Below are 13827 nucleotides of genomic sequence, written 5' to 3' on the forward strand. Positions count from 1 at the left end.
AATTTTTACCAAACAGCCATCCTCATGTTAAATTTGTTGGTACGGGTCACATGCTACCATTAAATCAACAAAATACTAATCCTCACAATTTCGCGGTTTACCGTTCGGTTATTTTTAATTTTACGACGGCAGCCATCCCCCAAATTGTACGGACGTCAATGAATTTCAGATATTTTATTTTTCAAAAATTAAAATTTTCCTCACACACCTGTGGCAGCGTAGAAAAAGGAAAAGAAAAGGAGAAGAAAGAGTTTTGATACGAGTTGAAAAGGGAAAGAGAATCTCAGAACAGAAAAAACAAAAAAAAGTAGAAAAAAAAAAAATCTCAATTGACGAAGAAAAACCGAAACCAGAGCGATAGTTTCGCTCCCTGTCCGATCCTGCTATTCCCGCTCTCAGAAAACCTAGGGTTTCTCAATTTCCTGTTTCCCGATCCATTTCCGCTGTTCTCACTGCTCGTTTTCCCTCCAGGTTCGTAGCTCTCTGTCTCTCAGTCTCTGCAATTTTCTCCATTTTTTGGTGCTCGTTAATCGTTTTGCATGTCTGAATCTGCTATCTAAATGCATGCTCTGTGTTTTCGTTTCAAAATTTGAGACCTCTCTTTTTTAACCCATTTTTTTGTATTAGCGACATTGTATTGTTTTCTAAAATTTTGATTTAATGATGGTTTTATTTGCTTAATTTTACTTCGATCTGCTTGCTCAGATATGCATTTTAGCTTTTCTGCATGGTGTTCTTTGCAATAACCAAACCATTTTTTTGTTTCTGAATTCTGTAATTGCTTTTGTGTAAATTATTCAAGCGTACTTTTACTTAAATATATTTTGTAACTGAAATCTTTATTTAACCATCTTCTTATGATAATTTTTGTGGACAAGTCCTTGTTTCATCAATTTTTTAGACATATTTTTGTTTAATGACAAAGTTTTTGCTTATAATGATTTGTTTTGATGTTTAGCTTGAATGCTATAGGAGTAAGATTGATCATGGTTTTGATTTGCAAGCTATATGGAGAAAAGGCATGAGACAAATTTTGATTTGGAGTCCAATTTTTGATCTCTTTTTTTGTGTTTGGTTCATTAGGTTCCTAATTGCAACTATTGGAAAAGAAGGGGTCATATTTTTCCAATCATGAGAACGTCATGGGCAGATTCTGTAGCTAATTCTCAAACAGAGAATGCAGCCGCTGGTTCATCTGATAATAACAGCTCATTTCGCCCTGCACGATCAACTTATGTCCCACCACATCTCCGTAATAGGCCACCATCATCTGATCCCCCGGCTCCTTCACACTCTGCCCCATCACCAGCCAATGATCGTGTAGGTTACAGTGGGCCCGCAGCTGGCTCCGCCTGGGGTGGTGGTGGTTCTAGGCCTGATGTTGGGCGCGTAGGATATAGTTCTGGTGGCACTCGTAGTGGTGGTGGTTGGAACAATAGAAGTGGAGGGTGGGACCGCGGGAGGGAGCGTGAGGTAAACCCTTTTGGTGATGATGACATCACGGAAAGTGCGTTTAGTGAGCAAGAAAGCACTGGCATTAACTTTGATGCTTACGAGGATATCCCAGTTGAAACTAGTGGGGATAATGTGCCACCACCTGTAAATACTTTTGCGGAGATAGACTTAGGGGATGCATTGAATCTAAATATTCGGAGGTGCAAGTATGTGAAGCCAACTCCTGTTCAGCGTCATGCAATACTGATTTCTCTATCAGGGCGGGATTTGATGGCTTGTGCTCAGACAGGTTCAGGGAAGACAGCTGCTTTCTGCTTTCCGATTATTAGTGGAATCATGCAAGGGCAGTATGCTCAGAGACCTCGTGGAGCACGTACTGTGTACCCACTTGCTCTTATTCTCTCCCCTACAAGGGAACTTTCTTGCCAGGTTGGATTGTGGTTATGCGAGTCACACATGTGCATTCTAATGGTCAATATGTTAGCTTATTGGTCTGTTTTGATTGCCTTGCAGATACATGAAGAAACTAGAAAATTTTCTTATCAAACTGGTGTTAAGGTGGTAGTTGCTTATGGAGGAGCGCCAATAAACCAACAGGTTTGTATAACTGGGCATTGGTTGACACTTTGGATCCTTGTTCTCTCTCTCTCTCTCTCTTTTCAACTGTTTGACATTAAAGCTTATATTGCTTTTTTTTTTTTTTTTTCCCCTGCTTTTGGTGAAGATGATATACCATGATACCAGAAAATGTTGATTACCTATGAAAATTCATTTGGTTGTTGTTTATTTTCTATGCCATATCTTTTTTCTTCTTCCATTTTTTTTCAATTTCATTATGGAATTAGGGCTTGGGTTGTAAAGGTAAAGGATGGGTGGACCTTAGGTTTATATGTTTGACCTGTATTCAAATTTTGTCCCTAGACCATTTAAATTATTATAAGAGATAATTAGGCTTGGGTCATTTAGAAAAACAGTTTTTAAATGGAGACCGGAGGTGTTTTAAAATTTATAAGAAAATCCTTTTAATTTATAATAAAGTCCTTTTAATTTATAATAAAGTCCTTTAGTTTATAAGAAATCTTTTTTAATTCATAATAAAGTCCTTTTAATTTATAAGAAAATCATTTTAATTCATAATAAAGTCATTCCCCGATTTGAAGGGTATTTCCCCTCCTAAGGTGTAGAGTGGGCTTTGTAGAGGCTAACGCCCAAAATTCCGGAGTTGAAACCTAACATAAAGCCGTCAAAGAAGAAAAATAAAAAAACTTGATTAAAAACCCTAAATCACTACTGGTCTTAGTCTAAGAAAGACTCAAAAAATGGATTGGACTCTAAATCTCTCTTATTATAATATGTTCACATTTTTAATTTGGTGCCCACACTTTCTGTCCCTTTTACATTGTTTTTTTTTTTTTTTGAAGATTCACCTCTTAATCTATTGTTTTTTAATATTATGTCAGTTGAGAGAGCTTGAGAGAGGAGTTGATATTCTTGTGGCAACTCCGGGACGATTGGTAGATCTGCTTGAGAGGGCTAGAGTGTCTTTACAGATGATCAGATATTTGGCTCTTGATGAGGCAGATCGGATGCTGGACATGGGTTTTGAGCCTCAAATTAGGAAGATAGTGGAACAGATGGACATGCCTCCACCAGGTTTGAGACAGACCATGCTATTTAGTGCTACCTTTCCAAAGGAGATACAGGTTTGTTTAATTGTTAGTTGGGCTTTCTGTTTGATTGTTCCTTAATTATTGACATTCTATTCTTAATTTCTTATTGGTGCATCGTGAATATTTTGTTTAGATCTTACCCTTTGACTTGAATGTTGGTACTAGTTGTACTGAATAGTGGAATTCCAAGTTTAAAGTATCTGATAGCTTTTGCAATTTCATTGGAATGCAGAGACTGGCATCGGATTTTCTTTCAACCTATATATTTTTGGCTGTTGGAAGGGTTGGTTCAAGTACTGATTTAATTGTTCAAAGAGTTGAATTCGTTCATGAGTCTGATAAAAGAAGTCATCTCATGGACCTCCTTCATGCACAGAGGGAAAATGGAGTTCACAGCAAGGTAATATGAAACAAAAAAATCTGCAATCTAGACTTGCTAATGTTATTTTTATTTATTTGAATATAATGGAGTGAACTTACTTGTAGTTTATTTTCTTTTAATAATTGACCCATACAGCTTAAGCTACTAGTTGCAATGCTATTCTTTCCATTCAATTTGATAGCTTAGATCAATATCTTGCATTATATTAATAGATTGTTTGTCATTGAATTTGCAGCAATCTCTGACATTAGTTTTTGTGGAGACAAAGAAGGGAGCTGACGCATTGGAACACTGGTTGTGTATTAATGGATTTCCAGCGACTACTATTCATGGTGACAGAACACAACAGGTAAGCTGGTTGGATTGTATTCTTTTAGTGTATAAGAAGTGATATATGTTATCTATTGTTCTGTTGGTGATATTTTTTGTTGTTGACGACAAATATTCTTGCTTTAGTGGGGAGCTAAACCTTGGAGTAATAAGGAACTGGAAAGTTTATCTAATTATTTATTTTTTTGGATGAGTAAATAAAACAAATACAGCTTATTGGATAATAAGACATTGTAGTCGCAATTTGTTGCACGGATGTAAGTATGTAACAATAAAATGGTTAGCAAATTTGCAATCCTTAATGGCTTTCCCAACATTGGATAAAATAATTTGAATGTTCTTAGAATATTTAGCCATGACAAATTATTTGTTTAAGGCAGATGTCGGCAAGACACAGTGCGTATATATGTAAGAGCCAGAATGGAGACGTGCTTGGTAGGTTAGGTTGGGGCTTTAAAACAGATGAGCTGAATTGAGCTCGAGCTGACATGAACCTTTGAATGTATGTCTTGGCAACAAAGAGAACAAAAAAAAAAAAAAAACATGAACTTCTTTGATTGAGCTATTTTGCTGCCATAGCTGAGTGAATTATATTTCTGCTGTCCTTGCAGCAAGGTTTTAGTGTCTGTTTCATTTCTTGTTAATATGTTCTTTTAAATGATGATAAGTTTCCGATTTAGGTAAAGAATTGGAAGGGATTTCATGATCATAATATGAAGATTCTCACAGTAGAGAGTTTCGCTTGGTTGTTAATTGTGGTCCTTTTCTTTGTATTTTATGTTGGCCATACAAGTTTAGGATTAATCTGAGCCCTGGTATAACTATTATAATATGATGTGTTTGTATGCAGGAAAGAGAACAGGCATTGAGATCATTCAAGACTGGACATACACCAATCTTAGTGGCAACAGATGTGGCAGCACGTGGTCTTGATATCCCCCATGTAGCTCATGTGGTAAACTTTGATCTCCCAAATGACATTGATGATTACGTCCATCGGATAGGTCGGACAGGGAGAGCCGGAAAATCAGGATTGGCAACAGCTTTCTTTAACGAGAATAATCTTTCATTGGCAAGACCGCTAGCTGATCTAATGCAAGAAGCAAACCAGGAAGTACCTGCATGGCTTACTCGTTATGCGTCAAGAGCTTCTTACGGCGGTGGTGGCAGAAACCGGCGATCCGGTGGAGGCCGTTTTGGTGGTCGTGATTTTAGAAGGGATGGCTCTTCCAATAGAGGTGGTTCAGATTTTTATGGTGGGGGGAACAGTAGTGGGGGATATGGGGTTCCTGGTGGCTATGGTGGGGGTCCCGGGGGTTCTGGACCAGGTAATGCTATGACCAGTGCTTGGGATTAGTGTTCCATGATATACTGTATTTGTTCCTTTACTTTTTTAATCTGAGTATATAAATATTATTTTTCTTCCAAATTCATGGATTATATATTCTGTTTCCCTTTTCTTTTCTCTGAATTTTTCTTTAAATGGTCTAATGTAATCTTGCTTTTTATTTGTAAATACACAATGAGAAACAAAGTGTCAATTCAAATTTACCCACTTATAATGCATCAGATAGAAAAAAAAAAAAAAAAAAAAAAAAAAAGATATTGTAATTATGAGTTTCAAATTGTCTATCAGTCAAAAAAAATTGAGCTACAGTTTTTGTTGCCCCTCCTTAATTACAATGCAATGGATTGCGTTCTGTAATGTCTACATCTCGCATAGGAAGAATGGTTTAAAGATTAGAGCGTCAATCTGGTGGGACACATCTGTGTTTGGTAGAAGATCAAAACTTGGTAAATTATTGAAATAAAGAATAAAGAAAATGAAACTCTGCTAATGCTCCAGGAGAAATGTAACGAGCATGTTAACCAAAAGGTCTTATTCAAAGGGTGTTATGAATTAAAGAGGGGCAACAAAAACTATTTTTGTTTACACATTCCAGGAGACACTTATTGTGGAGCGCATGAGACTCTAGACTCTAGACTCTAGCGCATGAGACTCTAGAGTCTCTTTGTGGAGCGCATCCCGAGGCATTGCCATGGTCAGATAGTCATGGTGGTTGTTTTATTCAAAAAAATAAAACAATTTATGAGGGATACGAATGTAATTTCATTAACAGATTTCTTTGAAGAATTCAATAAGTAAAGGGTTCAAAATCACACTTGCTCAAAACATAACCATAGGTCCATAACTAACATGAAAATTACCGCAGAAAATACACCAACATGTATCTTACAAACAAGCAATGGCAAAAGAGCATTGCAAAGAGGCTGACCTAAGGAATCAAACTACTTACTGCCATCTACCAAAACTTTGCAAGAAAATTGTTATCTTGTTCAAAACTGCAATTGAGATTGTTACATTGCCCTTGATCTAAACAGAACAACAGATCTGCCATTCTTTGCAACCTCCTATCAAATTTTGCACTGTTTTCTCTGGGTGTGTACTCTACAACTTCATATTATCCATTGCTCTTCCATCAATATAATTAGGTACCTTGGTCACCACATGTCAGTTCCACTATTTGAAAGATTTTGGAGATTTTCACCTTGAAGAGAGGTCTTCCTACACCCTTGGAACATCATCTTCATATTAACTCAAAATGCTGCTTGGCCTTTGGGTTCACCTGAGAAGCCAACTACTTGAAGGGCAGAAACAAAAACATTCAGTCGAGTTCATGATTACAGAAATGTTATAAGTTTAGGATTTGTCTCGTGTAAAAAAGATAGGAGATTTATTCATGCAGAAAAAATCGTTCATTCCAGTTTGGGATACTAACATGTCCATGTTTTCATTTTGAAGCCAAGGATCTATTTCTCATGTAGACAAAAGACCAGCAAAACTCATGCACAAAAAGAAAAAAAATTGAAAGCAAACAGTGAGAATAAAGTAAGCATGCTAAAGGAAAATCTTTCACCAAAGGGTACAGGTTGCTTCTTCATGTGCAATAGGGAGCAAATTCTTATAATTAATCTACAGAAAATTAATTCTCAGTCACACAACTGATGTAGAATACCTGACATCGAAAAACAGGGCAAATGCAAATTAATAAGGAACATATAGAAATATCATAATCTATTGTCATCACCACAACATAAATTATATGCAAAGAATGATAGCTACAGTACCCCAAGGGCTGAACCAACAAATGTACACTTTGCACAGGATCTAATTAGGGTCGGAATAGAAATCGAACCAAATCTACAAGTTGGTGCAAAGTCTTCAATAGTCTGGAGGAATTTTCAATCCATAATACACACTGGGAATTAATAACAATAACACTTTGACTCTACATAACACAGCAACTTCAAAATATTAAATTTTTGCACATGATGGGAACCAGTTCACTTTGAACTATTTGAATAACACGTTGGAAACCAGCACTAAAACCATGATAAAAGACCACAAATCAAAGTGGCAACGAAAATGTGTGACAAAAGAAAGCAGATAAAATTCAAGGAAAAAATGTTCAAATTAAATTTGATAAAAAAAAAAATGGTGAGAGAAAAATTTATCAGAAAAATGTTAATGAGTTGGTACAAAATTGAATTAATTGTCCAGTGAAAGGAAAATTCTTCCCCAGGGACAATGCTTCCCTAGAATTTCAAAGCATGTTATCAAAGGATTTTTTTGGTTTTTGGCTACATTCTAAGGGATCAAACCTTGACCTATCCTAATCCTAACCCATTTCCCCACCCTCCCTCACAACTTGAGCTAATCCCAAGGGCTTTGTTTTAAAAGGATTTTAAATGCTATCCAAGAGTAATACCTATTTCAATTCGACCAGTTCATAAGTTCCCAGATATTATTCTGAGAGGCATAGGCATGTACATTAATTGTAGTGTATTTTACGGTTACATTACAAAATAATTGGAAATTTAAAATGTTCAATCTCCATATGAAATATAAACTTAGCCAAATGTAAACAGACAAAAACATTTTGTACAAAACTTGGATTCTTCCATTTTACTTAAAGAAAACCAACAGATGTAAACTTGTAAAGTCTGAAAGAAATGTGGTTAAGCTTCCTTTTGCAATTAATCAGAAGGTCGACCTAAAAATGTCATAATCATTATCACATTTTTGCATGAAAATTTCAACAACCTCAGCAGATTTCCACTGCGTCAGCTCACAATACAAACATTTTTAGCATGGAGACAATACAAATAAAATACGAAAAAAATGATATATACTCTCACACATAAATAAGAAAACTCTAAAATCAACGTTTATTCAGAATTTCTTACTTGAAAGTGAATGTGACTGCTATCCAATTTAAGCAAAATATTGAACTTCTCTGATACAAACATTAATCTTCATCAGATCCTTCCAAATCTTCATCCTCGTAGCATTCATCACCTGCTCCAAGCTCTTCCCCTTCAGATTCTTCCTGCCCACTTTCACTCTCCACACTGTTAAGCAAAATATCTTGCTGAGATAGCACGTTCACACCTTTATTGCGGTAGAGAAGCCCAGTTCTCATGACATGATAAAACTTCTCTCTCAGACGTGTGAGGAGATGCGGGTTCACTAATTTCCCTCGCTGGTACCCTTCTCTGAGGGCAACAGTGGTTGTTTTACATTTCAAAGAGAGGTAGAAAATCCCCGGATACCTTGTGAAGATTCTTGTAAATTTATGTGGAAGATTCAGTTCCTCTCTCAAGCTTCTCAAGTAGTTCCTCTTGGTTTTCTTATGAAGAGTCAAGCTCAATAACTCATGCAAAACTCCAACTACCCTTTTCTCCATAAGATCACTATTAGGATCAATATGCCTAGAATCCTCATATGGCGAAATGTATGGTAACTTCTGAAACTCCTCCATCCACTCCCTAACCTTCTTCTGCCCTCCATAACCCCTCGGAAAATTCATCGGGAATGCCAACACCGTATTCCCCCTCTTGAACTGCCTATACTCATCCCCTAAATCACCACCCTCTTTACTCCTCTGCAATGCCGATACTGCATACTCCTCGGGCCATTGTGTGACTTTCAACCGGGCAACCCCATCTGAGCCCTTAACCATTCTCAAACAATCCTGGTATTTTGGAACCAACACTTTCTCAAAACCATCAGGCAAACCCAGATCCCATTTCAAAGGATATAAAGATTGGAGAGGTAAAGCCTTAGTTTTCATCATCATAAGCACTCTACAAAGCCTCTCCAAAGTATCACTCTCATGGGTTTGGTGTATACTCTGTTCTTGTGAGTCTAACAACAGTGCAGTGTCTGTTAACTTAAAACAAGGCAAATTGGCATAACGGGCATGTGGGAATTCTTCAAAAAGAGTTGGGTACCTGCGCATGAAGCGAAGAACTGGGACAGTTAGACCGAGAAGCTTTTGCCAATCGGCGAAGGACTTGGCGGTGAGGAACCCAGTTGGCGAGCGCTTGATGGCGTCCTTGAGAAGACAAGCGGCTTTGAGATCGGTCTCGGTGTCGATGATGTGGTCGAAGCTTCGGTTCTTGACCCATTTGAGGCGGACCTTGGCTATGCCTCGCCATTGGTGGTGTTGGTGAAGAAGAAGCTTGGTGGGTTTAGAGAGGGTGTGGGGTTTTAGGAGAGAGAAGAGGAAAGTTTTCATTTTGGGTTTTTATGTGTGATTTTGGAGTATTGGTGAGTTAAAAGGATGAAGAATTGGAATGCCCAGTTGGAGATTTTGATGTTCTTTCTTCCAACTTCCAAGTAAGAAAGAAAGATGAGCTCCATCCTTCTTCAGTTCTTCCAAGTAATATAGATGAGCTCTCCGACCAAAAAAAAAACAAAAGATGAGCTCCATCCATAGGCCCATGGGCCGAGAAAATGTTACCCTTTAGCTAGTTGAATATTGAAAGCCCAAATAAGAACTCGATTCCACTGGCTGGCGGGCCAAGCCGAGTGAGCAATAAAAATTAGTGCAACTTGGGTTGGGCTAATCCAAATCCAAACCTGCCTGAACCCAACTCGGCTTTTTAAATCCGAATGGGAAAGTTTAAAAGAGCCTAAACCCGAATTCAACCTGAAGAAATTTGAATTGGGTTGGGTTGAGGCTTTACTAGAACTAAACCCGAGCCTAAGTTGTAACCCGACTTAATAATCACTCGCTCATCATAGAGCGATAAATTATTCGCTCACCTAATCACCCATCAACGAATTCAATGATCGAAACCGCTCATATTTGAGAGCATCATTCAAAGATCACATTTACAAAAAATCAGCCAAATCAGAAACTGTTTAACCATTATATTATTGTCAACATCATTTACCCTTTTATCTGATGAACTGTATTTGTCTGCATAGTTTAAATGACCAAACAATTATGGATTTGACTGATTTTTTACATAGACAACTCTTAAGAAGAGACATAAGAAATGAACAGTCTCGATCATTAAATTCCCTGCTTTGTGGTTGCTAGGTGGTTAGGTAAGCAGACTGGCCCACGTGTGTTAGGCCAAGTGGCCACACGTGCTCATGGTCAACCAAATATGAGTTGTGTAAAAGTGTTTATGTAAATGCTTAATTATATTATAAGGATCTTGGACTTTTTCTCCTATTTTTAAGTCATACATTATAATTAAATATGGTAATTATTGTCCCAATGTGAACCCAACTCAATATTTGATGGGTAATGGTTGTTCAACCTGACTAACTCAAACCCGAACCCAATTAAATTGTGAAGTGTGGGCTGGGGGTTCGTTTGTCTTCTTCCATAATACTCTTTACATATTGCATAATACATCATCATCGATTTTATGCTCGGATCAGCCTCGACGAGATCGAGCACGTAATCTAGCATGTAATTTCCTGTTAATTTTCTTGAAGCATTAATTGCAAGCTAAAATACTATTTTCGAGTACTCTAACAAACACAATTGCAATTTACCTCCTATAGCATGTTAGATCAAAATTTCTCACCTATATATAAGAAATTTGTTAACACCAAGTTACAGTAAAAGCTGGATAACAACAATGAACCTTCAAACTCCACGCTCCACAAAAAAGGGGTGGTGTACCTGCAAAAGGCACTATGATCGATGCATAAGTTAGCAAAAAGTTTTGGTGAGTACGTATATGCAAATATAGAGAGAAAAAACTAAATTATGATATTTTATAGGCATATCCATTACCTTTCTACAGGGGCAGATCCGATGCCATTCATATATGTCGTTCTGCAGGTTGCGTATGGCAAATGAACAGTCGTTCCATGACCCTCTTCTTATTTTCTTAAAGAGCATTCTTATCTTCAGCTTTTCTGCATGTTGAATTTTGGTTCTCGATCACATAGAAAAATCCACTTCAAAAGAAATTAATTTGTCCAAAATTACCCATATAGGTGCATGGTAGATGTTGAATTATTGATGTGAGATGGATCCATAAGTAAAAAGAGGTTCTAGTTATAATCCAGAAAAGATAGATTCCTTTATATATTTCACAAAAATGTGATATCAAAATAGGTGATAATTAAAGTAGTTGGAAGAATTGTTTCAAAAATTTTACCTATATATACAAGATATGCCTTTTCAAGATGGAACGATCATACTTGATAAAATGAATTATATGCCATGATTAGACTTGATAAAACGAATTATGTGCCATGGAGTCAAATAGGGGTGGGCATTTAAACGATTAAATTAACTATCTATCTTCTTTAATTCTTCATATATACTTTTATATATCTCATTCATCTTCATCTCTTAATTCATTTATCTTTTTCTTTATTTCTTTGTCATCTCTAACCAAACTGTTCAAATCAACCATGAATGAATATGGTTTGGAAAAAATCTAAACCTATTAATTAAATTAGTTTGGTTTGCCGTTTTGAATAAAAAGCAGACTACTAGCTATATATATGTGTCATGCAGGACACAAAAGGCAAACATCCTTCTCTAGCTTACAGCTCCCACACGTCGGTTTGCAGCAGATCATAGATTGCAAGCTAGATCTGCCGACAACTATCATGTTCTTTTTGGGAACGATATATATATTCACACGCAAAGTTTTAATTTAACTGCAGTTTTTACCAGAAACAAAATTGTCAGATCTTTTTATACAGTCTTCCTCTCTTTTGGGCACTGTAGATAGGTCACATGTATATCAAAGGTCGACTTACTATTGTGGATATATAGCTAACTTTACCTAAATGACTTTCCACTTTCTTGCCATACATGATCATTTTGGCTTCTTTTTCTATTGCTCTTGTCCACAAATAAACTGTACGTGTAGTGTGCCCTAAAGATCCAATACAGAGTAATTCAAAATCCAGAAAATTACCTGCCTGCTTCTTTGTCTTTGTGTTGGAGAGACAGAGAGAGGACACACAAATTAATTATGAGTTGTTGCATGCGCGCTTTAGTACGTGTTTGCTATATACCGATCGAGTACTGACTTTTACTTATTTCCTGTAGTGTTAATTGGCTGTTTCCTGGCCTGTGTACGTATATAGGTAATTTATGAGTCTGGAGTCTGGACCATTACTGCTTTTTATCTGATTATGTGGTTCATATTCCTCACAATTTGTGGACGATTGTTATCTGACTGTTAATTTGTGAATAAAAACAATTAATCATGTTTGACTCTAGATCGATCTACATTCACAATTTCACATCTTATATATGTTTCTGTTGATGCTCAAAAATGGTAAAGCAGTCAACGTCGAGTCGAACCACGTAGGCCCGTTGACCCACCACCGAGCGGATGACACGTCGAAGTGGGGCAGGAACGGGTAGCTGGGTCCGACTGGTGAGTAATGAGAGAGAATGATATTCGGAGCACCCTGCACAGATACACAAAAGTGAGCGGGAAGGGCACCGGTGTGGTGCCGGCCAAAGCTCCTCCGACGCTCAAGTCAGTGTTCAGAGAGATCTGAGAGCAGAGTGAGTGAATAGTATAATAATGATTTCAGTTGTCCTTTTGTGACAAGAAGGTACCTCTTTTATAGTACCTTTGGAAGAGTGTCAACCAATCCGGTGACGACACGTGTCCTTTGTGGTGACTTGCACTGTACGAGCGCCACGTGTCACCGGTCTCGAGGATCCGAGTGAGTTGACACGGGTCGGGGGCCCAGGAGGCTGGAGCTTAGGAGGCCAGAGCCTATGAGGCCGGAGCCTGGGAGGCCGGAGCCTAGAGGGCCGGAGCCTAAGAGGTTAGGGGCTAGGAGCCCAAGAGCCTAGGAAGGGCTTAGTCTTTGGGCCTAGGCCCAAACGACATGATGTTAAGCCTTATGTGACTTGTCGTTATGCCGAGATGATTAATCATACGAACAGAAGTCCCCCAAGTTTCCGAGCAAAAGATACTTCTTGGTTGGGAACTTTGCACACAAAGAAGTCCGAGCAGAACGACAAGTGTCCACATACTTGTTCCTGCTTAAGATACTGTCCAGAAGTCCCCCAAGTTCCTTAGCAAGAAAAGCTGTACTGCAGGAAAGTTTGGGGGTTACATATGAAAGATTCCCTTTTTTTTTTTTTGTTTGAATTTCTGATCACCCTGTATTCCAAGCAGTAGACACTTCGTGTAATCCCAGTGAATCTCGTCCGATTTTAATGGTGGGATGTCGCCCTTTGTAAATGAGAATCTTGTATGAAATGGGAGAGCCCAAATATAAAGATTTCCACACCCTTATCTCTCCCCTCCTCTCCCTTTTTTTTTTTTTTTTTTTTTTTTTTGAAGTTCCGAATATAGGCTGCCCCCCCCCCTCTTGTTGTTTTGATAACCAAATATAGGGGCTGCCCCTTTTTTTTTTTTTGTGTTTGGAAACAGGGGATGGACCAACTAAATAGAAGGCGGGGGTGTGCAGCCGAGGAATGACTGAGTGGGCTCGGGTCGGCGAAGGAGGAGCTCGGGTCGGAGCCTTTGCAGGGGGCGGAGCAGAGGAGCGCGGGTCGGAAGAGCAAGGGACGAGCTCGGGCGAGTGTTGGGCTCGGCTCGGGTTGGGCTGAGCGCTGCTCGGGTCGGCGGGTCGGGAGGGGTGTGGCCGGATCTGCCGAGCTCGGGTCCGGAGAGGAAGCGCGCGAGTCC

General features: G+C 38.3%; 2 protein-coding genes across 3 annotated transcripts; one reads left to right on the forward strand and one right to left on the reverse strand.

The window, feature by feature from the left end:
• Positions 1 to 233: 233 nt before the first annotated feature.
• On the forward strand, positions 234 to 5402 carry LOC147282261 (DEAD-box ATP-dependent RNA helicase 37-like). The gene is made up of 7 exons (XM_086246528.1): positions 234 to 471; positions 1084 to 1884; positions 1969 to 2052; positions 2916 to 3158; positions 3358 to 3525; positions 3743 to 3856; positions 4688 to 5402. The coding sequence occupies exons 2-7, from the start codon at positions 1132 to 1134 to the stop codon at positions 5192 to 5194; spliced, it is 1869 nt and encodes a 622-aa protein (XP_086102654.1). The 5' UTR covers positions 234 to 471; positions 1084 to 1131; the 3' UTR covers positions 5195 to 5402.
• Positions 5403 to 5932: 530 nt separating this feature from the next.
• On the reverse strand, positions 5933 to 9505 carry LOC147282262 (Ubiquitin carboxyl-terminal hydrolase family protein). Of its 2 annotated transcripts, none has more exons than XM_086248107.1 (2): positions 8086 to 9505; positions 5933 to 6476 (listed from the first exon to the last, which is right to left on the reverse strand). In XM_086248107.1, the coding sequence occupies exon 1, from the start codon at positions 9417 to 9419 to the stop codon at positions 8148 to 8150; it is 1272 nt and encodes a 423-aa protein (XP_086104233.1). In that variant the 5' UTR covers positions 9420 to 9505; the 3' UTR covers positions 5933 to 6476; positions 8086 to 8147. The 2 variants fall into 2 exon arrangements, with proteins under 2 accessions (XP_086104233.1, XP_086104234.1); XM_086248108.1 differs by having other exon boundaries at positions 5933 to 6479.
• Between the last annotated feature and the right edge of the window lie 4322 nt (positions 9506 to 13827).

Source organism: Dryas octopetala, chromosome 6 (assembly GCF_963921425.1).
Source record: "Dryas octopetala chromosome 6, drDryOcto1.1, whole genome shotgun sequence".
In the NCBI taxonomy this organism is placed as follows: Eukaryota; Viridiplantae; Streptophyta; class Magnoliopsida; order Rosales; family Rosaceae; genus Dryas; species Dryas octopetala.